Source organism: Dunckerocampus dactyliophorus, chromosome 13 (genome assembly GCF_027744805.1).
Source record: "Dunckerocampus dactyliophorus isolate RoL2022-P2 chromosome 13, RoL_Ddac_1.1, whole genome shotgun sequence".
Classification (NCBI taxonomy): Eukaryota; Metazoa; Chordata; class Actinopteri; order Syngnathiformes; family Syngnathidae; genus Dunckerocampus; species Dunckerocampus dactyliophorus.
The window spans coordinates 16,329,964-16,356,570 of NC_072831.1; the positions used below are offsets into that span (position 1 = coordinate 16,329,964).

The 26,607-nt window shown below is 40.9% G+C and overlaps 1 protein-coding gene across 6 annotated transcripts in view; it reads right to left on the bottom strand.

Annotated features, from left to right (window-relative positions):
- col12a1a (collagen, type XII, alpha 1a) overlaps nt 1–26,607 on the bottom strand; it is a 53,582-nt gene that overhangs the window by 24,908 nt on the left and 2,067 nt on the right. For 3 of the 6 annotated variants that reach the window (XM_054796775.1, XM_054796774.1, XM_054796778.1), the window contains 34 exons: nt 26,481–26,586; nt 23,500–23,616; nt 23,272–23,415; nt 21,838–21,891; nt 20,704–20,967; nt 20,445–20,609; nt 20,102–20,275; nt 19,674–19,964; nt 18,984–19,586; nt 18,362–18,640; nt 17,938–18,213; nt 17,564–17,836; nt 13,931–14,200; nt 13,068–13,334; nt 12,428–12,620; nt 12,211–12,335; nt 11,124–11,273; nt 10,924–11,043; nt 10,673–10,837; nt 10,442–10,588; nt 9,844–9,983; nt 8,743–8,872; nt 7,922–8,067; nt 6,832–6,961; nt 6,590–6,726; nt 5,837–5,966; nt 5,578–5,717; nt 5,256–5,388; nt 5,062–5,082; nt 4,188–4,327; nt 2,804–2,933; nt 2,507–2,646; nt 1,852–1,981; nt 1,657–1,677 (listed from right to left, as the gene is read on the bottom strand). In XM_054796775.1, coding sequence (XP_054652750.1) covers nt 1,657–1,677; nt 1,852–1,981; nt 2,507–2,646; nt 2,804–2,933; nt 4,188–4,327; nt 5,062–5,082; nt 5,256–5,388; nt 5,578–5,717; nt 5,837–5,966; nt 6,590–6,726; nt 6,832–6,961; nt 7,922–8,067; nt 8,743–8,872; nt 9,844–9,983; nt 10,442–10,588; nt 10,673–10,837; nt 10,924–11,043; nt 11,124–11,273; nt 12,211–12,335; nt 12,428–12,620; nt 13,068–13,334; nt 13,931–14,200; nt 17,564–17,836; nt 17,938–18,213; nt 18,362–18,640; nt 18,984–19,586; nt 19,674–19,964; nt 20,102–20,275; nt 20,445–20,609; nt 20,704–20,967; nt 21,838–21,891; nt 23,272–23,415; nt 23,500–23,616; nt 26,481–26,550 — 5,815 coding nt within the window. In that variant the 5' untranslated portion in view covers nt 26,551–26,586. The remainder of the gene's footprint in view (nt 1–1,656; nt 1,678–1,851; nt 1,982–2,506; nt 2,647–2,803; nt 2,934–4,187; nt 4,328–5,061; nt 5,083–5,255; nt 5,389–5,577; nt 5,718–5,836; nt 5,967–6,589; nt 6,727–6,831; nt 6,962–7,921; nt 8,068–8,742; nt 8,873–9,843; nt 9,984–10,441; nt 10,589–10,672; nt 10,838–10,923; nt 11,044–11,123; nt 11,274–12,210; nt 12,336–12,427; nt 12,621–13,067; nt 13,335–13,930; nt 14,201–17,563; nt 17,837–17,937; nt 18,214–18,361; nt 18,641–18,983; nt 19,587–19,673; nt 19,965–20,101; nt 20,276–20,444; nt 20,610–20,703; nt 20,968–21,837; nt 21,892–23,271; nt 23,416–23,499; nt 23,617–26,480; nt 26,587–26,607) is intronic. The other 3 variants (XM_054796777.1, XM_054796776.1, XM_054796779.1) reach the window with 3 other exon arrangements.

Here is a 26,607-nt window from a genome sequence, read left to right on the forward strand (position 1 = left end):
TGTACTTGACAAAAGCAACAGTGCAAAGTAAAAGGTTGTTTGCAGCGGTATGATTGGATTAGTGGTGCATGAAAGGGTTAGGGGAAGAAAAAACACTAAACATTAAGGGCTATTGTACAAAAAGGGAAATGGTAGCAGACACAGTGCGTGACCTTCTCCAAGTGAGTTGAAGACTATAAAACATATATAAATGCTCTCTATTCATTTAAACTCTTTATTCTGTTTCTTTTTCCCTACTTTCTTCCTTATACTTAGAGCCAATTAGACAATCTGTTCCCTCCCCTGATACGCCAGCCCCACCATTATCCAGACCACCACCCTACATTCCAACCTGTAAAGGAACGATATTACAGTAAAGAAAAAGGAAACATCATTATAATACTGCCAGCCGAGGAATTCCTTCCGAAGCAATCAACCCACAAAATGCTGACGCAATCCCAGCAGAGGTTGGCGGTTTGAAGCTGTGGGGAAACTCAAGAGTCTATACCCACAGCTCCAGGCTTTGCTGATGTTGCTAATCCTGCTTTATGATTGATCTCCTGGGAAATTTATGGTATACAATCAGTTTCGTCTAGTTGGTGTGATATGAAACTAATCATTAAGGACTGTCTGTTCTGGAAGGGGGTAGCAGACATGCAAGCCGGGAGTAGAACACCACGAAGTTCATTTGGGCCAGACTTGAATGAATTCCATCTTCATCACAATAATGCAGTCATGCAGTGTGTCAATCTTATCCTCCAAGGGTGTAACTACTTGAATTCATTGATAGGAGGAGTCTTAGGTGCTGGAGAACACAAGCACATACATGACAGTTACATCCTTGTCAGTATGGCTGGTCATTTTAGGAGGTTTCTCAACCAATGGACCCTTGATATTCTAGTCAATCACCCTGTCCTGTCCTGTTAATTGGAATGTACATGCTTCTTTGTATCAAAATGTCCTTCTTTAAAGGGAAAAAGATGCAAAAGATTCTATCTTTTCTGAAACAGGGATTGTTTAATGGATGAACCACTCAGTGCAATGGATTGATGAAGGGATGGAATAATGAATAGATGAATGATGGCTGGATGCTGGAATGGGCTTCAAAAACAGAGAATTCTCAACTTGACATGCACACTTGAACTCTATCCTCCGTCACTTAACATGACTGAATGAAAATATTCCCATTAACAGCATTGGGTGACAAGTACACAGACATGGATGGAAGATGTACATACAGCACTTAAAGGTCCCCTATTACGCACAATTGTTGTTGTAACAGTTATATGAGTCCCTCGAGCCTGCTCATTAGTCTGCAAATCTGCATGTTCCCAGTCGGGCTTAGTAGAAGCACTTTTAAACTGTCTACATCCCAGCGTCAAGGCTAGATTTTGGGTAACACACTTAGAATACTTTATGGGACTTTTGAGACTTATTTAAAATTGTTTAAAGATACTATAATGTGGGACCTTTAAAGTAACTGGTTTGTTACTGCAGTTGTGGATGCGTTAAATGCTTTGCTTGATGATGATGATGATAATGATGATGATGATGATGATGATAATGATGATGATGACAATGACAATGAACAACAATGCCGATTGGCCAAAATAATAAGTCATGCTTTCATTCCTTAAAAAGGAAAAGCATAATTTTCCTTTTGACATATATACTTACAGGAACCACCTCTGATGGACACTATAGAGGCAGAAAATAAAGATATAATGGGCACACCTTTCATTGAACACTCATAATATACATTACGACATGAAAAGATGCCTTCATCAACATAATGCATGTCAATCTTAAAGATCATCCTCAGTCTTCCATGGACCTGAAGAGCACTAGTGTTCATTTACAGGCTGAACTTACGTGTTTTGCCGTTTTCCGACATGCGCTGACCCTCTCCAGCTGAGTAAACAGGAACCACGGTAACAGTGTAGACAGTATCGGACTCAAGGTTCTTCAGCACTGTGTTGTATGTGCTGCCTGATACTTGGACCTGACGGAGTAACAACATGAGTAACTTCAGGGGGAAGCTATGACCAGTGGATGTCATTGTGACTACAAGGATCAAGCAAGCTTCATTAACTACTCAACTACTTCATGAGAACAAATTTGTTCTTTCATCCCAATGGCTGCCTTCTGGCTAGAAACTCTTGGCGAGTTTGTATGTTTTTGACTCCAATACAAGATCGTCTCAATTCATCAGTTAGCCGTGCCAAGGAAGTAACATCTATGGTTGTGATTTTGTGTGTGTGTGTATGTGTGTGTGTTCTGTCTTATAAATGAAAAGTGGGGTATGAGCAAGGAAGAACCCATTAAATATTGGTAAAGATCCAAATAGGGTGTTTACCTGTGCTTATTTGAACCATTTGGCTCACCATTCCAAGGAAGTGGATTTGCAAACATAATTCTGCAGTTTAAGAACCCTTTATAAATCCAACAGACTTTCCGTAAGACCCACTTCAGGAACATACTGGATAAAGAGGCCCAATAACAATTTTGTGGTGACTTCTGAGCTTACCATGTCCTCCTGGCCACCAGCTGCAGGCACATAGAAGATTCTATACTGTCGCACGTTGCCCTCAGCAGGCTCCCATTGAACATTCAGGGTGTTAGTGGTGGGATCAGTGACTCGCAGGTTCCTGACACCACCGAGAGGTTCTGACATAAAAGAAATCAACTTGTTATTTTAAATGTCACAATTCAGTCATTACACCACAAGCCGCATACCTCATTAACCACTGCAAATATTCATTAAAGACGCTTCTGTTGATACTTGTACGGTAATTTGGAAGCATCCAAAGTATAAACATCTTACTGGTCCTGCCAAGTCCAATCAGCTCCCTGCTGACTCCTCGGGGGTAAACCGCCACCACACTGATGGAGTACTCGGTGTCAGGGGTTAGCTTGGGCATGAAAAGAGTAGTCTTCTTCCCGCCAACCTGGGCCTGGTTGGGAAGTAAAGAACATTTTAGCCTCTCTGGCTTAGATTTGAATCCAAACATCAAATGATGCTATAAAATATTGACATCTGTTGGATTCATTTGTTTTTCCAATTGTAAGAATTTTTACTAATGCAACAAACCAGAATAATGTTTCATGAGCAAACTTTCATCATGAAAGTAAAAAGACTGTCCTCAATGCAAATGAAGCCAATTGTGTCAGATGTAATCTGTTTTCCTAGACGCGGCAAGTACGCAATACCGCCCAAGATATCTTCACCACGGTTAACTTGGCTGACATTAGTTTTTTAACATTCCGTTTCTCATCCATCTGTCAATTTGATGTGATGGAGCTATCCCCAGGGTAACCACATTTCATCAAATTCTGAAGAGGAAAACACTCCATCTAGTCCACAAGTATAAATAAAAACCATGTGAGGCTGAACTAAACCTGCACACACCATCTGACAATAAATCATATGAGAGAGGCAAATGGATGTCGTTTGGATGTCGTTTGCTGCCTCCGCTAGTGGGACAAATGTTTAAGGCCATATGTGTGGTATTAAAGTAGCACAATGTCTGTTACTCAAATACATTGTATAAAAATGCTACAGTAAATTACATAAAAAGTCAAGTCTCATGCATGCCAGGTGGCCAAGTTGATCAGAGCATCGGAGCATACTGCTTGAGTGCATGCATTATCACAATTTAGACTTCCTTGTAAGCCTAAATTGTGGACAAGATGTCAACCAACCAAAAGAGACCAAAATTATATGGCCAGACTTGGACGACTGCCCATAAGCAGTGGGACACAGTCTGCACTGTTAGGAAATACTGGAAAGAAACGCGCTGCCCTTTCCAAACAACAGCTTAAGAGATTTTACTTAGAGTAAACTACATTAATGCAAAACGGTTACTGTTTGGGCTTTGAGCAATTCACAAATATTGCTTGAGGGAAACTCTACCTCTGGAGGAAGGAACAAATCAAATTGAGTTAAAAATTAAGAAGCCTGAGTCTGAGTTCACATGTTAGACTTGAGTCAAATATTAAAGTCTGCGTACGGCTGCAAGTAACCATTCTTTGGCTGTGCTGCCACTGCTGTTACCTTTTAGACAAATATCGCATTTCCCAACTGGTTTAAAATGTCGCTCATTAGGTATTTATCAAAGGCACTGAGAACTGAGAAGCACTGACTTTGACAAATCTTAAAGTTTTAATTGTTTTTGGTTTGTTTGTGTTGTGATTTAAGTCTAACTTACAGTTTGGGTTCTGCCTCCAGAAGTGGGCACATAGGTGATCCTGTAATTCTGGACACGGCCTGGAGCTGGGTTCCACCTGGCGTTCAGGCTTGTGGTTGTTTCGTTGAACACAACCAGGTTGGAGGGAGGGGCGTTGGGTGCTGGAGAACACATGCGCATATATGAAAATTACAACCTTGTCAGTATGGCTGGTAATTTTAGGAGGTATACTCAAAAATGCTTTAAAAGATGCAGTCCTTGATATTCTGGTCATTGACTACAGTCGTTTATGTCAATGAACCCTTTCATATCATGTGACAAATTTAAATTTGCCATCAAAATACAAGATAACTGACATGCTTCTTTATAGGATATGAATATCAAGAATCGCTGCTTTAAAGCAAGAAAAGATTACTAATCCAAGGGATTGTATCTTTTCTGAAGCAGGGATGAAGTCTTTGGATTAATGGATGGACCAGTCAGTGCAATGGATGGATGAAAAGATGGAATGACGAATTGATGAATGATGAATGAATGACGAAATGGGCCTCACAAACAGGAAATTCTTAACCTTGTGTGGCATAGCATGCACACTTGAACTCCATCTTCAGTCATTTAACATGACTGAGTGAGAACATTCCCATTAACAGCATTGGGATGAGCAGTAGGGTGACAAGCACACAGACATGGATGGAAGATGGACAGCACGTAAAGTAATCGGCTGTATCAGCTGCAACATGGATCCACTGGAGCTGTGCATGGATTAAGCGGCTTGCTTAATGATGATGATGAAAATGGTGATGACCAATAACAGCACAAAGTGGCCAAAATATGAAATCATGCTTTCATCACTTAAAAGGAAAAGCATTCTTTTCCTTTTGAAACATATACTTACAAACACCACCTCTCCTGGACACTACAGAAGCAAAAATAGAAAGGTATAATGGGCGTACCCTTCACTGATCATTGCACTAAGATTATTCATCATTGATGAAGCCGTACACCATAGAGATACTTTCAAGCAACTGCAGCACAACATTAAGTGTGTGTTAATTCATTATGACAGAGTAGTCCACGTGGTTAACTTACATGTCCTCTCAGTTCCAAGCAGATCCTCGCTCTCGGACTCATCTGGATAGATGGCAGTGACAGACACGTCATAGGGAGTATCTGGCTCCAGGTTCTCCAGGACACGGGTTGTTTCGTCGTTGTTCAGAATGGCCTGATGAGGGCAACCCAGCATGTTAGAGAGTTCTTGATTAACAATGTTGCCAAAAAGAGCATTGTTATTGGCAACATACAGATCCTCCATACTTGTTAACACTTGTATTTAAAAATAAGAGAACTCTCTCCAAAAAGGATTACGTAAATAAGGAAAAAAATAACTTGCTTGATAATAAATCAAGCTTACATATTGGAAGTTTGTGTCTCCCCTCTTGGTCCAGCCAATGCGATACAGTGCCACATCGGGGGCTCCATGCTCCCAGGTGGCTCTGAAGCTGGTCTGGGTAACCTCTGAGAATCTAAGGTTCTTTGGGGCAGGAACCACATCTGCAAGGTTGAAGATTAGGAAAGAAGTCAGGTAGACATTTCACCAAAATGTGACCAATTAACTTAACAATTGTACTGTACAATTAACAATTGTACTGGCGTTCCATCTTCATTCTTACCAGTGATTCCTTCACCCAGCATTGTCTGTCCAGGACCCTCATCATAGATGGGAGTAACAGCCAGGGCATACTCGGTCTGTGAGACCAGGTTGTCCAGTTGTTTGCTGGTCATTGTTCCGCTCACTTCCAGCTGCAGGAACCCATTTAACATTGTTGCATAACATTATTCCAAATTTACAACTTCAGTTTGTAAAACGACATGCAAGTTCAGATTTTTTTCCCCCTGTATTGTCAATTTTTTTGGAATGTCTTGCGTAATTTTCCAGGAACACTTTTAACAGACTTTATTTGGAACACAAAATGCGACAAAAGCCTTTTATCTTGGTGTCTGTGTTTTGAGTGGCACGCTGTCACTGAGTGAATTAGACTCCAACGATCCATAACGGCAACATTATGCTATTTTCCAGCCAGAACACTTTTTCCCCCCTAGTAAGTACATTTTTCACAATAAAAATGGCAGGCCACGAGACACTTCGACGTATGTATTTCCAGAACATGAAGTCTCCCAAAAGGAAAAGAGCAATCATGTCGTGTTTATCCCTTCAACGGCACCATAACCAACCTTTGACCCCTGTAAAACCATACTGTCTCAACCCTTTCATTAGACTCACTCACACTAGATTTTTAAGGTTCATACAGCCAGCTGCTGTCTCCATTAGGCTGTCCTAGCTTACTGATGGAGACATCAGTCAAAGAGTTTCCCCCTGTGTTATTAATACCCCAGACCAAAATAAAAAGTTGGATCACACTTACCTCCTTAGCTTCTCCTCCCTCGGGCTTGTAGGTGATGAGGTACTTGCGGACTGGACCGGGAGCAGCATCCCAAATGAGCCTCATAGTGCTATGAGTGATATCCCGAACCCGTAGCTCTCCCGCAGGTGGCAGGGGCACTGAAGAAGGGACCAGTCACACTTAATGAGTAAGGCATAAATATTGTCTCTACAATTAGTATTAGACAATTTGTAGGCTTTTTAAGCAATTCAGTCACTACATACGTGTGACACCCTGCTGAGTCAGTGGCTGACTGGCCGACTCCCCGTGCAGGGCAAAGAGGGAGAGTGAGTAGGCTGTGTTGGGGATTAATTTCACAAGCTGGACGTCGGTTGTATCGCTACCCACTCTGATCTGTGGGAGACAATAAAAAAAAAGTACATACATCATACTGTATGTGTTTGCAAAAGCACACACTAGGGTGACCAAACATCCTGTTTTTCCAGGACATGTCCTGCCTCTTCCTGTCCTGGCCGTCCTGTTTTATTTTTTTAAGAAAGTGATTAAAGTGTCCTGGTTTTTATTGTTTGTGCATGGGAACTTAAATTGAGTGGCAGGAGGGCACTCTGCTGCATGTGATGTCATCCCTGAGAGGCTGCCGTGTAGGCGGCTATTTGAATTTGTGTTGCCACAAAAAGCCAAAGAAAATGCAAAACATATGTACAGAGTTAATCATCTGACACTTTCGGAGGTCAAGTCTAGTGAAATTGCGGACATCAGTCACAATGGCGTTTGAATTCCCAAATATTTGCAACTTTTGAGGGCACATTTTTCCCACAAATATTGCTTACATTCCAAAACTAAACAAGCATTTGACCTGTGTCGTTCTGATTTCGGAATCATTTTCGTGCCGGTTTTTGAATGTTCTTCCTTTGGGGTTTTCTGTCTTAGGTTATAAAAAGTAATTTCTAATATACCAAATTTCTATCCATACAGAAGAGGCCAACTTTAAATGTATTGACATGATAAGACATCTTTGAGTAAGTATCACTTGAGTATCTCATTCATTGTGTGCCGAGTGTCCTGGTTTTTGGTAATGAAAATATGGTCACCCTATGATGGTGTTAATCCTTTTGGATCTATATTTCTTTGTATTTTCCTTTTCCCTTGTCTGTGAGATGGGAAGGCAACACTGGTAGCTCTGTAAAATGTAACTTCTTATATGTGACGCCTGGCTTTCATCAAAGCCGAGCGTGTGTGCTTTGCAATTCCGAATGCAAGCAAGATTGAGCGTTTGTATGTTTAGCATAGCATGATATCAACAACTGACAGGCTGTTATTGCTTCCGTCTCTGCACGCCTCACTAATGCTTACCTCCTCTTCAACAGTAGGCTGGGTCGCATTGATGGCGCTGTAGAGCAGCATATAGCCTGTAGCGCTTCGTACTGGCTCCCATCTCACACGCATGGTGGACATCTGCTCATCGTAGACGTCCATCCTTCTCACAGCGGGAAGGGGCACTGTGTAAGAAAATAAAAAGTTAACAACTACAATTGTGTACATGCAGTACCTAACAGCTCAAAGGACACTCAAGTTTTTTTTTCTCTCTTTCTCCTTTAAAGTTTTTATATATACGATTAAAGCTCTGCTATTCTACAGAGTGCCAATAAAACGTCAATTAACCGCTTTAAAGACACATAGAAAGACGCCAAAATGAGCCTCACACATTACAGGACTGTACATTAAACTGTCTATGATCTGCTATTTAATGAAGATGTAGTATTCTCGTTTGAAGCCAAATAATTTAGGGAAATGAGACCAAAATATTTATTTCCTTAGTACATTTGATTTATGGGGACCACACACGAGTCACAGAACAGCTACAGAACAGATTCACTTTTGGTGACAGACCCAAAAGGAAATTCTTCCTCAATTCAGTTCTTCAAGGGTGAAGTGTCATGGGTGAACAGAAGCCTTCTTGAGTTGAAACTTTTTTGACTGATCTTGATGGGAAAAATCTCTGTTCTTTTTGCTTCACATAGCATGGGTGATCAAAGTCTATTTAGACTTTTTTGTTTACATTATTTGGAAAAAACATCAGAGTTTACATTCCTACTGGAAACTGCGAGCATAAATGGTTCCTTAAAAGTCTCTTCAATCAACTGATACAGGCCAAGTAGTAAACCAAAACCTACACGTGGTCTCAACTCCTTTCAGTGGTTCGCTGATCTCCTCGCCCACCACGGAATAGACGTTAACTAGGTACTCGGTCAGAGGGCTGAGCTGCTGGAGAACCACTGTGGTTTGAGTGCCATCCACAAGCACCTAATAACACAGATGAGGGTTAGAAGATGGCATGCTATTTATTTTGGCATGCTTCTGTCACAGCACTTTCCCTGCAGAGATATTTTACTGGTGAGGAGAGAGCTTATTGCAGTATCTCACGCCCCATGATGATAGCATTTTCCCATTTTCTCATCCCATCTAGGGACAATACTAAACAAATTAAGCTTTCATATAACGTAACATGAGTCTGTGTACAGCTTGAAAAGTAGCATAGAGTCTCTAAACAATAACCACCCATTATAAATAGCCATTATTGTCTAAATAGCATGGAAAAACATATAATAAGATGCAGAAATGTAGTCAATGGCCACAACATTTGGCACACCTGCACAATTTAATGAGGTCCAATACAAGAAAGATAATAAAGCTCAGTTTTGATCAAAGCTATAAAAGATATACTAACAAAACTTGTATTCTTGTTTGCAGTGCAATATCTTTTTTTTTTTACACAAAGCTCGTTTTAATTGACATGGCTAGAGTGGTATTCATTCCACAATAAACAATTTACTATTGCAGCTGTAGTTTGCAATTACCATATTAAACTATAAGGGAGGGACACAATATTAGAAACCACTCTCAGCATGATCGAGTTAGAGAAGGCATAACTACAAGTTATTTTATTATATTACAATATATGTGTAATCAGTTGATTTGCGGCACAATTTGTTTGTGCATTCTATTTTTTAGTAGTGCTATTGTTCATGAGGTCATCACATGTTTCCATCTTCAAACTGAGCGCTAATGTTTCTGGTCCTGTGTCAGATAATAATGTTATTAGAACCCAATCAGCGGGAGGCCAACACAAATAAAAGGCTGGAAATGGAGTATCCCATTAGATTCTAAAACAGCATGTTCGCACAAGACCTCAGCTCTAGGGAATTGCACTTGAATGTGTTGTGACTGATAAACTGTCAGTAGAGATGTTTTGTGATGCACAGTTGTTTAGTTACCTGTTGTGGGACTCCTGATTCAGACACATATTGCACACGGAATCTTTCCACTGGGTCCTCAGGGGCAGTCCATGTGGCTCGGAAAGAATTGTGAGTCACCTCAGATGTTACCAGATTAGTCGGTGCATCGGGCGCACCTCCTAGAGTGCAAAACAAACCATCACGGTCAGCATGATGGGTGTGCAAAAAGTATGTCTGGTTGTTTCCGACATTTGTGTTACCACCTGCAAATTCTCATAAAAAGGAAAGCCACAACCTCCCCAGAGCACAGCCCATTCCCAGCTCTTTAATTTGATTAAGATGTATGCAATTTTCCCCATTCCAGGGAGGCAGAAACATATTTTGAAGGAATACAAATATGGATTTGCATTTATCTCTAATAGTTCGGCTTATGTTCTGCTTCTAGTGTACACTCAATATTGAGCCAACGAGACTACATGGACAAAAGTATGGGTCCATGGATCCTTACAACGTTTACAGGGCCTGAAAATGGAAGAAACTATGGAATTGGTCCTCACATTTGCAGCTGCTTCCGTGTGATAAAATTCTACTAAGTCCATAAGGGATTTTGATGATGATGAAGACAACTGATACACACCTGGTCCCTTGACACTGTTACAAAGGTTATCGGTTAAACTGTCCACAATGTCTAGCAGGAAGGAGAAGTCTGCCACGTTGTACATGTGAATATCATCTGGATCCGTAGCAATGGACCTCAGCTCATTCTCATCAGCGTTCTTTACGCCTGAATAATAAATTAGAGCTCAGTGATCATTGTAGTCTTTTCTTTGATACAACGTTATGGTTTAATAGAAATAATAATGCTTACCGATGGCATACAGCTCGATGCCCTCGTCACGCAGTCTCAGAGAGTTGACGATGACATCATCCTGAGACTTGCCATCAGTGATCAACACACCAATTTTGCGAGCGTTAGGTCTCATGCCAACATTTTCTTTGAAATTGTTCTGGAGCAGGTAGTTCAAAGCCATACCTGCACGGAAGGTGTGGATATTTTAGGGATGTATGAAGAAATATTTTAAATATTTTGTGCACCGCAATTGAAATAAAAAAATGTACCAGTCATGGTATTTCCACCCTTGTACGGCAAGTTAGCGATAGCGTCCAGGAGGGATTCGCGGGTTTTGTGAGCATCCAAATGCCATTCGGTCTTTGGATCTCCACTGTACTGAGCAAGACCTGAATAGATGACAAACTTTTGTGAGTTTTGCTAGTACACTAAACCTCTTCATCTATCTTTAACTACTTGATAATCTCACCAATCTGAACCCTTTTGGGGCCGATGTCAAAGACTCCCACCATGCGAGCAATGAAGGAACGAATTGTCTTGAAGTTGAGGCGTCCAATACTCCAGGAGCCATCCACCAGTAGCACAATGTCAGCCTGTGCACTGGTCTTACACATCACCTCTGAGAGAGCAAAGGGTTCAGTGCCTTCATTGGAGGACATTTCATATGAGATGCAATTCCATGGTCATATGTCAGGTTTTCACAATGTTGAGTGTAGAAAGTTTATCATGTCAAAGGTGCTTTAAGATGTGGAAGTAGTAAAGAAAAGAAGGAAATGACAGTACACAATTAAAACAATTCCAAACAATCGCCTAAAATGCTTGACAAATATCTCCACAAGCAGGTAGAAAAGTGTAGAATATTTCTTTCATCCTTTTCTGAGGAATTTTTATCAGGGAACATTTATTTTCCAGGTGTTGTAATAATTGTCCTCTTGTCTGGTTGCATGTTGGGGCAGTGTCTCTGTTGGCTGTGGTTTTTGGCATCTGTGTTCATCCCTGAGGCAAATCAGGAGAATAAAGCCATAATGGCCCATGACATATCAAAGGCAGGAGGAACTCCCATGCCCTCCAGAGCAGCCAGGTAACATTTGAATGTTGTTTTCCACCTATACACTGGAATCCTCGGAACCTAAAAAGGAAGCTGCAGATGTTGCACTAACTGCCACTGTCTGCAACTGAACACAGGTTACATATTTAATTTACACACATTCCCACCCCCACCAAAAATAAACAAATCCAAACCCAATAACACACAGACAAATAAAAAAATGAATCTTTCAAGTGGGCTCGTTATCTGTCTCCTTATTAGGAATGGCCCAGGCAAGCTGACCCTCCGTGCTCCTTCCAAAGAACAACATTTTTCCTCTTCTCATGCAGCACTCTGACTCAGAGGATAGTACCACATTTTTAAACTGACAAGAATGAAATATGTACACATCTAGTCTACACTTTTGGACTGGAAAAGGTGGAAGCCCAGTGTGACACACTGCAGAGAGCAGATTGATGTGCTATTACGATTTCACTGTATGACGTCTTGGGATATTAGCTAAAGTTACCTGGTACTTCAAAAGGAGGTGGCTCGGGTCCACTTGTAAGTGTGGTTTTCTCTTCTCCAGCCAATGGCATACTCTCTCCTCCCTCAAACATCCCAAACACATTCACAGTGTATTTGGTATCAGCTCTATAAACACAAAGAATTCGATTTTTATGTACTACATCATGTACGTGAAAACACTTCAGAAACTAACTAACTGTATTATACAGTAAATATACCTTAACTCCTCCAGTACCACAGTGTTGTCATAGGGGCCGACTAGAAGCTCTCCGAGGTCAATATCATCCTCCACGGGATGGAAGATGACTTTGTAACCCTTAACCTCTCCTGGTGCATGGTCCCAAGTTACACGGAAACTGGTCTTTGTAGGCTCAGAGGTCTGGAGATTCCTGGGAGCTTTGTAGGGTGTCACTGGTAGAGAGAGAAATATGAATATTTTGTCTTATTTTATTTGTACTCTTGCATGGTACAAGGTGGTATAAGGTGGTACAGTGGAACCTCGGTTTTCGTCATTAAGCCATTCCAAAAGGTCAGACTTGTACAAAAATGTAGAAAAATAGAATAAATTTTTCCCATCTAATCCAAAAAATCCAATTCATCCGTTCCAGACACCCAAAATATGAACATAAAACACATATTATAATTCGTTAGAAATAAATAGAAATACATATAAATATACGATTCTGGGGTGGACCATTCATTCGATGTCATAATGACTCAAACTGTAATAATTAATTCTTGTTTTCGGCCTTTTCATCAGATCAGAGGTAATCAGATGTAATGTATTTTAAAATATTGTGAGGAACATGATGAAAAAACATTTGTGGCATGGTAATCAGGTCCACGTGATCTACATACATGTTGTTCCCACGCCTTGTCTTGCTTTGCCCTCTCCAGATCGGTACACCGGAACAACGATGATGTCATAGGTGGTGAGTGCAGTGAGGCGTCTTAGCACGGTGGTGGTATTGCCACCGGGCACCTTAGCCGCCAGCTGGCGCCCTCCTGACTGCGGTTTATAAGTAATGCGGTAGTTGACCACATTTCCAGGTGCTGGCTGCCATGTCACCTTCATGCTCTTCTCCGTCTCCTCGGAGACAGCGATCATTCTGCCAGCAGCTGAGACTGCAAGGAAGAAAAACAAAAAACATTTGTGGTTAAAAGAGGGAAAGAGATGACTGGATAGTCTGATGGAAAATGGAGACCCTGCTCAGATGTGAATGTGTTCTAAATGTCTGCTTAACAGCTTGTGTTTCCCATGCACCTTTGGAAAAATAAGCAGCATGCATGGCTGTCCTGATGGTAACACAACTAAATACTGACACCTTTAAGCCTTTCATCTGTCTTGTTCATGCTGTTTCCACATCAGTGCGAATAATATTTTAGATTTGGAGACATACACGTACATTAAACAGGCCTGAATTTACACAACTGTTTAGCTGTTTGAGTGTGTAAATGATGTATTGTGAGTTTGACAGAGCTCACAGCAGGAAAGAGCAAGAATGAATTTAGAGAAACAAAATATTGAGGACAATCTACTGCAGAGTTTGAATTAATGGGGAAAGTTCATCCAAGTTCATCCAAGTTTGTCAAATTCAGGAAAAAATCTGTATTCTTTCTCATCAAGAAACTCACAAAATATAGTACTTAAGAAGAAATGGGACAAATGAGGAAAGCGGCAAAGGGAAGGAGAGCAAATAAAAACAAAATAATAAACTTACTATCTGTGGTTTCCTCTCCAACCAATGGCCGGCCTTCACCATGACCATAAACAGCATACACAGACACCTCATAACGCGTCTCTGGCGTGAGACCATCCAGAAGAGTGGATGTGAGATCTCCCTGAATTCTCTTCTCTCCTGACTCCTCAGTGAACAGAGACCTCCAGGTGATCCGGTACTGACGCACTTTACCAGGAGCCGCAACCCAAGACACAACAAAATTGGTGTCTGTGGGGTCTTTAGTCACCAGGTCTCTGGGTGAGCCAAGTTCTGTGGATAAATTAAGAAAAAAATATTAATGAATCATTTATATATGTTGAAAATGAATGACTTATTTGAAGTGTATTTGTTTTTTATTCCCGGAAATGGAGTGCTAGGGTACATAAAAGTGATTTAAACAGCCACTAAGTAAAATTCTATCTGACTACTCAAGATGTAATCCAAACAATAAACCACCATCACTCATCTGTCTTAACCCTGCAGGAGCTGTCCTGCACCACGATCTTCTTCTTTTATAATCAAAGGATGTTGGAAAACTCTGCTAAACTAATCACAAATTGCATATCCTCTGCACTGCTCCCTGCAGCACTTTAATTTTCCATTGAAACAGGGAAGACAAGCCACAAAAGTGTGTTTTCTACAATTGCAGATGTTGCACTACCTCATGTCCTCACTCTTTTTACAGCTTGGGGAATTTGTTGGTGGTGTTTCATGATGAGCAGTCAGCTCCAAGAGAGGGATGAGCCCATGTTAGGACTCTCAAAGCTCCTGCCTGGATGTGACATTTTGAAGCATAAACAACCACACGCCCTCTCATAATTGTTCAAACGCTTCATGAAGTTGCCTCATGCCTAATGACAGCGAAGTTGAGCTGGGTGGTCTCTAGAACCGCATTCATCAAAACCCATAGAAAAAGGTTAAAAGCATGTAAAATATGTGTGACTACAAACAGTACAAGTGGCCACTGTGTCTTATTTATGACTCTTTCTCAGCATCCCATCGATCCATGACTGAGGACCTGGAGAGTGATCTGAACAGAAATAACAGCAGAAGGTGTTCCTGCCAAACAATGATCTGCACCTTGAGAGGAGAGTTCACAGATGAGGAGTTCCAGAGTTCGGAGGACCACAAAAACAGTCAAGGTCACTTATACTATAGCCAGACCATCAACCAAACTGTCTTGCCAAGTAAATGGCAAAATATGAACTTGATTGACTTTTCCGGCTGTGTGTGAACCGTGGGCGAAGGAAAGGAGCACAGGATGATGACATTTGCAGACACTGGCCCACTTTTCAGCATTTGCACACAAGTGAAGGGGCCATTCCAAAAGGTAAAGCATGCATGCATGAAACACATGGTTCACAGATTTACCATTAGCTAAATCTGATTTTTTTCCACGCTACATTTTGTGAGAGGCTTCATCTCCAAGCTATTGCAGTGAAAAATGCGATTGATCTTCAGTAGTGCTGTAAATATTCAATGCAATACCATGCTAATAAAAACATTGAGTGTCTCCTTATCGTAGCTCTTACTGACCTCATCCCCAGCCTGTAATTGTGTAAATATTGTTCTAAGTTAAAACACTGAACTGATCTCAAATTTACACTAAAGCCTTGTCTGCATTCATAAAAGTTGATATGACATAAATGAAGATGTGACACAGCATGTCGTGACATAACCTTCACAGGTGCTTAAAGCATATTACACAAAGAAACAGCATCCACAAAAATGCACCAGCACCATCTCATGCACTGATAATTACCTAAATTATTTTAAATACCATTAGGCCACTGAGCTGTCTACTAATCACAAGCACCAGGTTCATACTTGCCCACTCTTCACTTTCTCTTGGTTGAAAGTGCCATCTCATTTGACTTTATTTCACTTGGTTCACTACTGTACACGTCCAAGATAAAAATATGATGTGATTCTCCAAGCTGTCAGTGGAGAAAACATCTGCCTTACAGTGGCAGAGACAGACTCTATCACAGCGTGAACATGGTTTAAAAAGTGAAGGAAAACCAAAATATAATTAATATAAATTAAATAACCCAACAAAATGTATGGATGAAAGCCCACACCATTTCAAACAACTTGCTAATGTCCATTGCTGCCTTTAGGGCCTGAACATATGACCTTGCAAAATACAGGCGGCTGGGCCCTCAATCCTGTGAGACAGTCTGAAGTATTTTCTTTATTAATTTTATTCATCTTCACTCTCCCTGGACCTTGCAACTACTTTGCCCCACCCAGGAGACAGCCCCTGCCTATTTCCAAGGTTCCCTTAGGCAACATCTTCCAAAATGGACAGAACACGCTTTTCATATGAAAATAATCATGCGTTTGTTTGTAATAAGCATGTTTCATCTAAGGAGTTTTCTGTGCACCTGGCAAGTGCAACCTTTTAGACATTTCATTGGAACAATTCTGTCTACCTCATGGCTTGTGTCTTGCTTACTATCCCAAGGGGTCAGCCACAAGGAATTGCTTTGTGAAACCCACCTACACAGACTTCACAGGCGGGGGTCACTCAAATCTAGTGACCCCTGAAGACAACAAGATCAGTGTTCATGGTGTGCTGAGATCATGATGGCTTATGAGAGCAAACTCAACAAAGTGCTTGTCATCCAGGTCTTTTCCTAAGGTGCAGCTAATGACGGCACATACTAACAGCACACGCAGCATGCTGGTGGATTTTGGTCAGAGTGGGTTAAAAGGAAGACTTAAAGGGGAATTTAACTTGCCTTGAAACATTGACAGAGTGTTTCTGTGAAAACCACACCACACCCACAGCTGGGGTAGGGTTGAAACAGCATGACAGTCTTGTCCAGGAAAATGGGGTTATATAATTATTGATGCAATGTGCTGGTCAAGGAATGACCTACTATGTTCATCATAGCTGAAGCCTGATATTTGTTGAAGAGGTGGGCAGGTTTGAATACCCTGAAAAATGAATTCAGACATTATAATTTCTATGAATGATGAACAATGGAATTAATCTCAAAGTCTGTGTGGTCTCCTTGTAAATAAATCTGTAAATAAATCTTATCACTTCATTTCAACAACAGTAAAGCCACTGTTGCATGGGTCTTGAAACCAAAGTTCAGTAATAGACCATTCTCACCGACACAGGCCAGTCCCCACTACTTCTTGGACACAATACTTTACTTGTTTGTTGTGCCCCTAGTCTCCTCCCATTCTGATGTGATGATGCACTAAGCTTACACTCCTTGGGGACTTGCCTATATTGCAGCTCAAACACTGTCCAAGTACATTATATTAAACTGCATCATTAGACAAATCCATGTATACACTGTACTGTGTGACATTGGGAACAATGACGAGGCGACGGATGTAATAGGATCACTGTACAGGCTCTCTACTCCACACCATTCACATTTTCCAGCTTTACAAGCACACCCACACCCCAATTTCCATCAAGTTTACAATCTGTGCCAAAAGAATTACATCAAGTGCCACATTCCTAACTTTTTCCTCTCCTATGATATCACACAATCACAGCTCTAACAACTTAAAGTCTAACTTTATACTTATTCACCGTCACTTCCAGAAGCATCCAATTCAGCATTCTTTGCCCTCTCCCCTACCCTTTTAAGTAAATTTGTTTCTTACCTTCTAATGTTGTTCCCGTGCCCAGAAGAGGATCGCCAGTAGCAGAAGTATAGCGAGCACTGACAAACAGCTCATACTCAGTATCTGGTTGGAGGTTCTGAAGCAAAGCCTGGGTGGTATCTCCCCTGATGGACACCTCATTCCTCTCACCACCTTCAGCTGGTTTATAGGCAATGGTGTACTGGAGGACATTTCCTGGAGCAGCCTCCCATGTCAGTCTCATGGTACTGATGGTTTCATCAAACACCCGAAGGTTACGAGGTGAGCCAATGACTGAGGTCAAACAGAACAGCCTATAATTAGCATTCATTAAAGAAGATACGTCTTCATATCTTTCTGCCATTTGAAGCTAAATTTTACTTTTATGGACTCACCTTCCTTGGTGGTGCCATCTATTTGCATCTCATCCCCCATGCCTGTGATGTACTCAGCAGATACAGACACACGGTAGGTGGTAATGGGGAAAAGCTCGTGGAGGACTATGGTAGTCTCATCTCCAATAGTTTGGGCCTCCAGTATTTCCCCAGCGCCACTAAGTGGGATATAGGACAGACGATATCTGATAACCGAACCTGGGGCAGCTTGCCAAGATACCCTGAAACTGTTGGTAGTCTCCTCTGTAACTCGTAGGTTTCGAACTCTCCCTTTCTCTGAAAAAATAGAGCATAGCATAGCACAAATTCAGTCAGCTGGAGTATGACAAGCTTCCCAAATCCCCAAAAATTCACTTGCTTTTATATTTGAAATCTACACTGAATGTAAGATATATGCGGTCAATAAACCTGCACAATGTCTCACCTTCAAGTGTGGTTTCTTCACCAGTCAAAGGAAAGCTGTCTCCTTTCTCGTACTGAGCAAAGACGTTGACCTCATATGGCGTGAGGGGGAAAAGATGGGGCAGAACAGCTGTGGTGGTATCACTGGGGACTGCCAGGGTAACGTAGTCCCCTGTTACGTCTTCAGCCTTACGGAATCGGACCAGGTAAGACAAGACGTAGGCAGCAGGTGCAGTCCAGGTAGTGCGGAAGCTGCGTGAGGTAATCTCAGAGAATTGCAAATTTGTAGGTGGAAGTAGACCTACAAAAAATAAAATGATCACATATTAAACACTAAATCAGTCGGTCGATGTGATGATTTGTGGGCCTCCATTCAACTGACCTCTTTTACCTTCAGAAATAACTCTTAATTACTGAGGGCAATGAACAATAATGTTTTATGTGTTCAGCTTGAAAGGTTTAGAAAATGAAGTCGCCAAGCATGGCTGCATTCTTTAATTATTGTAGTTGTGGAGCTCCAAGCTTCTAGGATTCTTTATATGCATCCATAATATGTCTAACACAGTGTGGCTCAACATGAAAGCAAATGTTGAAGTAGTCTGCTCATAGTTGGTTGGTTAAGATAATTTGTCCCCCCTACTTACTCTTCTTTTTGATTTTGAGCAGCTCCTGTTCGATCCTCAAACAGATGGACTGGGTAAGCTCTTTGGAGATCCTCTGGAAAGCATCAAAGTCCTCTACCTCGTAGACATGAGTTTCTGACGGGGGATTGGCAATGGCCTCCAGCTCTGACCTCACTGCATCTTTCACACCAACGGCGAAGATCTCCACATCGCTATTCCTCAGGTTGGTTGCCGCATCCTTAAAAGAGTCGGATGACTTTCCATCTGTGATCAACACCATCACACGAGGGACATTTTCTCTCGCTCCACGTGAAGTGATAAAGATTTTGTCCTTGACGTAGGCCATGGCCCTGCCAGTGTTGGTGGAGCCTCCACGGTAAGGGAAGGTGCGCACAGCTTTGACAACAGCATTAATGTCGTGATGGGTGTTGAGCGCAAACTCAGTGTGTGGATCTCGACTGTACTGGACTAAACTAATCTGGACCTTGTTGGGACCGATGTCAAATGAATGGACCAGTACCTCCAAAAAGGCACGCACTTTAGCAAAGTTTTGTAATCCAATACTGTACGAGCCATCCACAAGTAGAACCACGTCAGCCTGAACATCCACGCCCAGAGAGCATTCTAGAATGGGTGCAAACACACACTCAAGTTACACTACAAAAGCAACATGAGGCGATGACAACAAATTACACCAGCAAATTAGCTCACCTGTTGTCACCTTGACAGGCTGAGTCTTCTCCATAGCCATGATGGGCTCACTGGGTGTCAGACCCTTCAGGGCATACAGGCTTATCTCATACTCAGTCTCGGGAGAGAGGTCACGAACAATGATGGACGTCTGTGTAGCTCCAATGTACAGCTCTTGCCGCTTCATGCCAGCCAACATGGGAACAAGGACAAGCTTGTAGCCTGTGACCTCTCCCGGGGAGGGATCCCACGTAACTCTCATTGACTTTGATGCAATTTCTGTGACCTGCAAGTTGTATGCTGGTTCCACCACTGATGTAGGACAGCAAGGAAAGAAAAAAGGGAGAAAAGAAAAAAAGAGAATTCCAAACTGTATAGTAAATAACATTTTCCAGGCTATAAATAATCATTTGAAGCAGTGCATTTTATAAGCATAATGTTGGACCTACTTTCTTCACCGCTGACGATAACGCTGAGCTGCTCATCAACACCCGAGCACACCTCTGAGATGATCTTTCTCTGGACCTCTTGGATCCTATCAAAGTTGGGCACATTGTACACATGTTTGCCGTACGGAGTGGAGGCCATTTCTCTGAGCTCATCCTCATCTGCTCCTTTAATACCTGAGATGGAAAATAAGAAGTACAAAACTGTTAACTCAGATGTGGTGCTCTGGTTTTAGTGTAGCTTTTATGACAGGCATCTTATAATGAAGATTCAGTGGAAAGTCCAAAGGTTTCCAATAGGCCACATGGGAGAGCAAAAATAAAAAAAACTTTGTGAAAAACATACCAAGGACAAATATTTCCACTCCAATGTTCCTGAGTCTTTTAGCATATTCCTCCACTGGATCTTGGGATTTTCCATCAGTGATAATCATGGCTATCTTTGGAAAACCTTTCCTGGATCCAGCTTCCTCCGTAAAGATGTTTTGTAGCAAGTAATCAATAGCATCACCTAAAGACAGGCATAGGGATATTTTATATATTATTTTATATATTTATTTTGGTTCATTCAAATGTAAAATGTACAAGACTGACTAGCTCCATACCTGTCATGGTATTTCCTCCCTTATATGGCAGTGAGTTGATGGCTTGAAGCAGGTCACCTCTCCTGGTGTAACGTGTGAGGGGAAACTCTGTTCGGGTGTCCGTGCTGTATTGTACCACGGCCACTCGAGTTTTGTCTTCGCCAATGTCAAAGGCACCAGCCAGACCAGCAATAAAACTACGGATGTGCTTAAAATTCTCTCTACCTACGCTCCATGAGCCATCCACCAGAAACACCAAATCTGCGATTGCACTGATCGAACACTCTGCAGGGGACAAGGAGCAAAAATGGGTCAGAAAAAGAAGAAATATACGTTTTATTATGTCACTTTGCAGAATTTGGATTGATCTAAATTTGGAGCTTAATGGAGCTTAACCTTTTTTTACAATGTGGATTCGAAAACCAAAGGGACGGAGTGTGCCAAAGGGTTGGTTTGGTACAGTCATTTTACTCTGAAGCAGCTCTGTGGACTAAATATTTAATAGCCGTCCCACCATCAAGATTCACTTTTATACTTTAAAACGATGCATAGCTGTGAATTGTTGAATGTATATTGTATGACAATATGTGTGTGTCTGCTAAAACAGTTTTCATTTCTTTTGTTAGTGGACTTACTCCCTATGGTCTTGCTGGGTTTTTTTTTTTTTGACCAAACGTTGAAAATTATGTGTGTGCTTAGCCATGAACAAGGGAAAATTGAAGTCTGGAAGTACTTTCCAGATGGCTCAACGGGTGGGGGCCGGCGGATGTTGAAGATGTTTAAATCCCTATGACGTACTTTGTCAGATGCTGCTTGTTTCTATGGGGTACAGTGAACATGTCATTGCTGGGTAACCCTCCCCTTCATGTTCTCTTCCCCCTCCATGAAGCACAAAAGAAACCTTGTATCCTGACTTGAAGCCTCCTTTTCCTTTTTTGGAGACTGCTTTTAATTAAAGGAGTCAATGCTTGCTTTCTCAGTCACTGTCAGGAACGTTGTATGCTCACTGGTGACAACCCAACACAAGGTACACGCTGACCAAATTATTCCAAGGGAAAAATATACTTTTACTGCCATTATGACAAGATATTTGAAAAAAAGATGCAAAAGAAGCCTCATAAATATTTTGGTTGGCAATAGGCACAAAATACTCACTGATTTCCTCTGACTGTGGCCTCCTGACTCGTCCAGTGGCGTTACCGGACTGGACTGAAAGACAGGAACATTTGGCTGTTTAGCGGTGCACATTGTCACCCCGGTCATACTGCGCTATTTTCACAGCATGAGAAGGCAAGAAAATCAACACATCGTAAAAAACAAGTCAACAGAATCAGAAACAGCTGCGTACAGACACATATGATGCATTAGGCATAAACAATGGCAGATTTAAACTCAACAACGACATAAATGACGTTGTCACATATCTTGTAGGAAAATGGAACTTCGTAAATCATGTTTGTTTTAAACGGGATGGGACAAGACAATTCAAATCTGGAAAAAATCTGTAATATTGGACCTTGCAACATTGTCAGTAGCTGGACTGTGCAAAATGAAGCCAAGGGGCCACTTGCGGCCCGTGGCTGTTTATTTATTATCAAAACATTTTTAAAAACCCAGCAAAATTGGAAAAAAAGAAGTGCTTTTATGAAAAGGTGAAATATTAGGAGAATAAAGTCATAATGTTATGAGAAAAAGTCGTCATTTTACAACAATGAAGTTCTAATATTAAAAAACATAATTATTGAATTGAAAATTAAATAATAAATACGTTAAATTAAAAATAAAATTAATTAAAATTAAATTTTAAATATTAAAGAAAAAAATAAAATTCCAAAGTGATCATAATATGAATCAAGTTGCAATTAAGTTGTAAAGTTGTAATTAAGGAGAAAAGCTTTATGCTACTAAAAAAAAAAAATACATGTTTTTCAACTATATCACAAAGCTGAGATGCAAGCTGTTTTTTCTTTAAATATATATAACATCTTAGCATATCTCCATTGGTTGGTGTACAAAATATAAGATATCAAAGTGGCCCATCCATCCTTTGATTTTTCAGCACGTAGTCTTCGATTAAACACACATGCATTAAAGGGATGCTTAATTAGGTACACTTTCACAAACCAATGACATTCAAGAGAAATTAATCAACAATTGTTCGTCTAAAAAGATCACAATGTTTCCGTATTGGATCTCATTAGTCTTTGCAGTGTGTGTCGAGAACACTTACAACATTAGATTTGTTGTTTTGGCAATTTTATAATGACAGAATGTTCTTAATGCCGTTTCTTCTTCCTCTTGAATGTTAAACAGCAGAGCATAAAGCTCAACCAAGGCCAAACTGGCTTATTTATAAACTCTTGTGAACTGCCCCTCTTCAAGAATGAGTTTTGTAACTATGTCTGTCCTACTGTTTACTGTTTAACTATGTTTGCATGACTGCTATGAATAAGTTCAATATGATTTGATATGTTGGCCTATAATATCGGTCATCCAATATTATTTGACATCCCTACAAAAAGGTAGCGGTGGCCTCAAACCTCTGCACAAAACAGTACCTCTTACTCTTCTAAAAGATTTCAAACTTACTTGTGAGTTGACCAAAAATGGGAATGCTCTCCTCTGATCCATAATAGGAGTTAATGGACACAGAGTAATCCAGATCAGGGGTCAGGTTAGTGATTGAAGTGCTTGTGGTATACGAATTAAGAGCAAAGTCTCTGGTCGGTTCATCTGGATACGAAAAAGCAATAAATAAGGTGTCAGGTTGCAGTATGTGCATTTATGTAAATGATGTGTGCATGTGTTCTTACTGACCTGCCTCTGAAACCACTTGTATTCTGAAGCCATCTATCCTTGACGAGGGCCTTGCCCACGACATTTCCACTGTGTTCTCATTTAAAATTTTAAAGTTCAAGTCCGAAGGGGGTTCCACTGTAAACAAGATGAAGTAGCGTTAAATCACAACACATACATGAAAGTTATGTATGATTGAATTTATATTTTGGATCAAATGGAAGAAGGCATGTCCAGTCAAGCATTCACATTGATCCCAACGACAAACACTTCATGGTTGAAGTGGGCTTGTTTCATTGTTGGGGGGACACACAACAAGGCACTGATGTCCACGGGTGATATGACGAGTAAAGAATATGTGTGAAAAGCCATTTCGGAGCAAAAATGGCATTTGTTTGAGTTGTCCGACCACGGTGACCAACAACTCAAGCACCGGCATACATAACATGTGCACGACTGAAAACATTACCACAGTGCAAACATTGAGTGAACCATCCAAATAACATGCTGGGTGCAGTCATCACAATGCATGCCCCGACCACTTTAACCACGGAGTTGATCTCAGCATGACAAAAACACAACTCCACTGCAAATTACTGATTATACAATGGAATCCAAGATGCCATATTCTAGTCTTGACACAATTGAACACCATATGTTTGATATACACGAAGTATATAAACATATTCTATGTTGATTGTGAGGTTCAAGAGGCCTTATAAGAGCAAGTGGCACACATCCATTGCAAACCTTTTAAAAAGAATACACAATGTGTCACAAGAGACTCTTGTGTACTTTTTCCACTGACAGCATCAACATGATTTTCACGTGAACAATAAACAGCAAAATAGTCCTCAAAAAAAGAACATATACATTGGGAAGAGAGCACACATTTTTGGGGTCATGCATCATGTACATGTGAAAGTTGTTTGGATCAACAACTTTGACGGACTTGCTTCCTCATGTACAGTCGGGGGCCACACAGACAGGTGACAAACATATTTTAGAATGATATTCCTTCTTATATCTGCCAGCCTAACAACCCACAATGTAGATCTATGTTAACGGAAGGATGTGAATGTAAACTTGCATGCATAAAAGTCCAGTTTAGACGCTGTGTTATCATCTTTATGAATTTTCGTGTGAGCCATTAATGACTGATGTGATGTGTGATGATGAAGTGTGGAATCATTCAATGAATTAGTGTGACTGTGGTGTTTAGGTAACCCTAACACAAGAGGAAAGTAAGAAGGAAGCATGCAGAGAAATGTAGGTATCAGGATAGAGGTCCTACATTAGGCTGCGTGCTAGCTGTTAATAAGAGATTTGCCAGGAATATCATTGCAAAATATACTTTTGGGGGGAAGAAGCCATAGCTTGGGAGCACACTGAATGCAGAGGCAGATGACGAACAGGAGCCCATTAAGAATGTAAAAACTGGGATTGGAGGATCACCAACCTGGCTTATATACTCAAGGAGCCCCGATGGACCGTGTCCCCATTCATTTCTCCACGAGTGCACTGCTCCAACCATGGTATAAAGGTGTGAATAGGTGTGTCTGGGTTCGGGAAATGGCTAACTAAAACTGGTGAAAATGATTTAGGCAATACTGGCCTGCCACCTTTGTTCATGTTAGTTTATATTCTTGGAGTTTAAATATACTTGAGGACTAAAGGTGGTCTCGGGTATGTTGTTAGGATCTTGTGGCTGTTATGTTATGTCCCATCAGCTCTTAATAAAGGACACCCGCTCTGTGTCTGGCTACTGTTCTCTGAGTAACCTCAGTCTCCAGGCAGACAGCCACCCTGGTTTGCGCTACTGCCAGAAGGGGAGACCAAAGAGAGGGGGGGAATGAACAGGGACCCTCCCAAAGAGGCAGGAAGAATGCCAAAGTCATTCTGCAACATGTGCTGACATTAAACGTTACTGCATATTAACTTTCCATACGTGTTGCAAGTCAGCGTTTTTCGCAAATGCCCGCAAAGGAGTCGTAGAAAGGCTCTTTGTGTGTCTTTGTGCTGTCTGAGGACTCATTTGGTATTCTCCTATTTCATCTTTCCATTCCTCCAGTAGCGATACGTGAGAGGAGAGCTTAGACTCCACTCACACTGCCAGAGAGCTTTATATGGGGAAAAAATGACAAAGTTTCCATACCATATTTGATATGATTTTGGAAGGGATGCTTGCAGATAAAGTCACTTTTTTTACCATTAATAGCATACAACAAATTAAACATTTACATAACACATCAGTGGTACACAGAATTAACAGCACATCAAATTTATATAAGCAAGGCAGTAGCTGTGATTTTTAAAATGCATTTTTCCCTCTGACGTTCTCAATGTTTTGTAAATCATACTGCTTTGATCCAACTTTTAAAAGCTTCATTATAAGCAATGTGATGACTTAAAAACATACTGATTCAACACTATTATAATAACTTACAAATGTCTAATCATTCTTTCCAGTGTCTAATTATTTGGGGCTTTAGCAAATGTTGCCATGGAAAATAGCAAAAACCTGCTAAGGCATTTAATGGCAAAAACACTAAGTAATAAATTTGATGAAGTCCTAGTATGTGCCCTGCTGTTTTAGGACATTTAATTAGAAATTGGAAATGGATACCAATTTTAGGTTATGTGTTTACTACTATTTGCCAGCTTATAACATATATTATGAATAGTGAAAACCATATTAATTACAGCATAAATGCACATAAACTGGTGCTGGTTTGTAATGAGTCATGACATTTGAATCTGACAAAATACAACACAAACGCAAGTACGACTATTGGTCACATAGTCAAACATACACATAGAATAAGCACAACTTTATTGACTTATCATTACATAATCATTATTGGCGATGTTACAGTGAAGGGCTAATCCCCGGAACACAAACAAATGGAGATAACTGGTGAAAGAGGAGAGAGAGGAGCTAAAGAGACAGATGGGGGAAAATTGTGTGTAGTTAACACGATTGACGGGTGTGCTTAGCTTACCTTGAGCATCAATGGAGGATATCAGAGCTGCAAGCAAGGCAGCCGTGGCTAGAGAGAGCCCTGTCTTCATTTTTAGCCCTCAGGGGTCAGCAGGACATCAATCAGTCTGAACGGGAGACAGAAGATC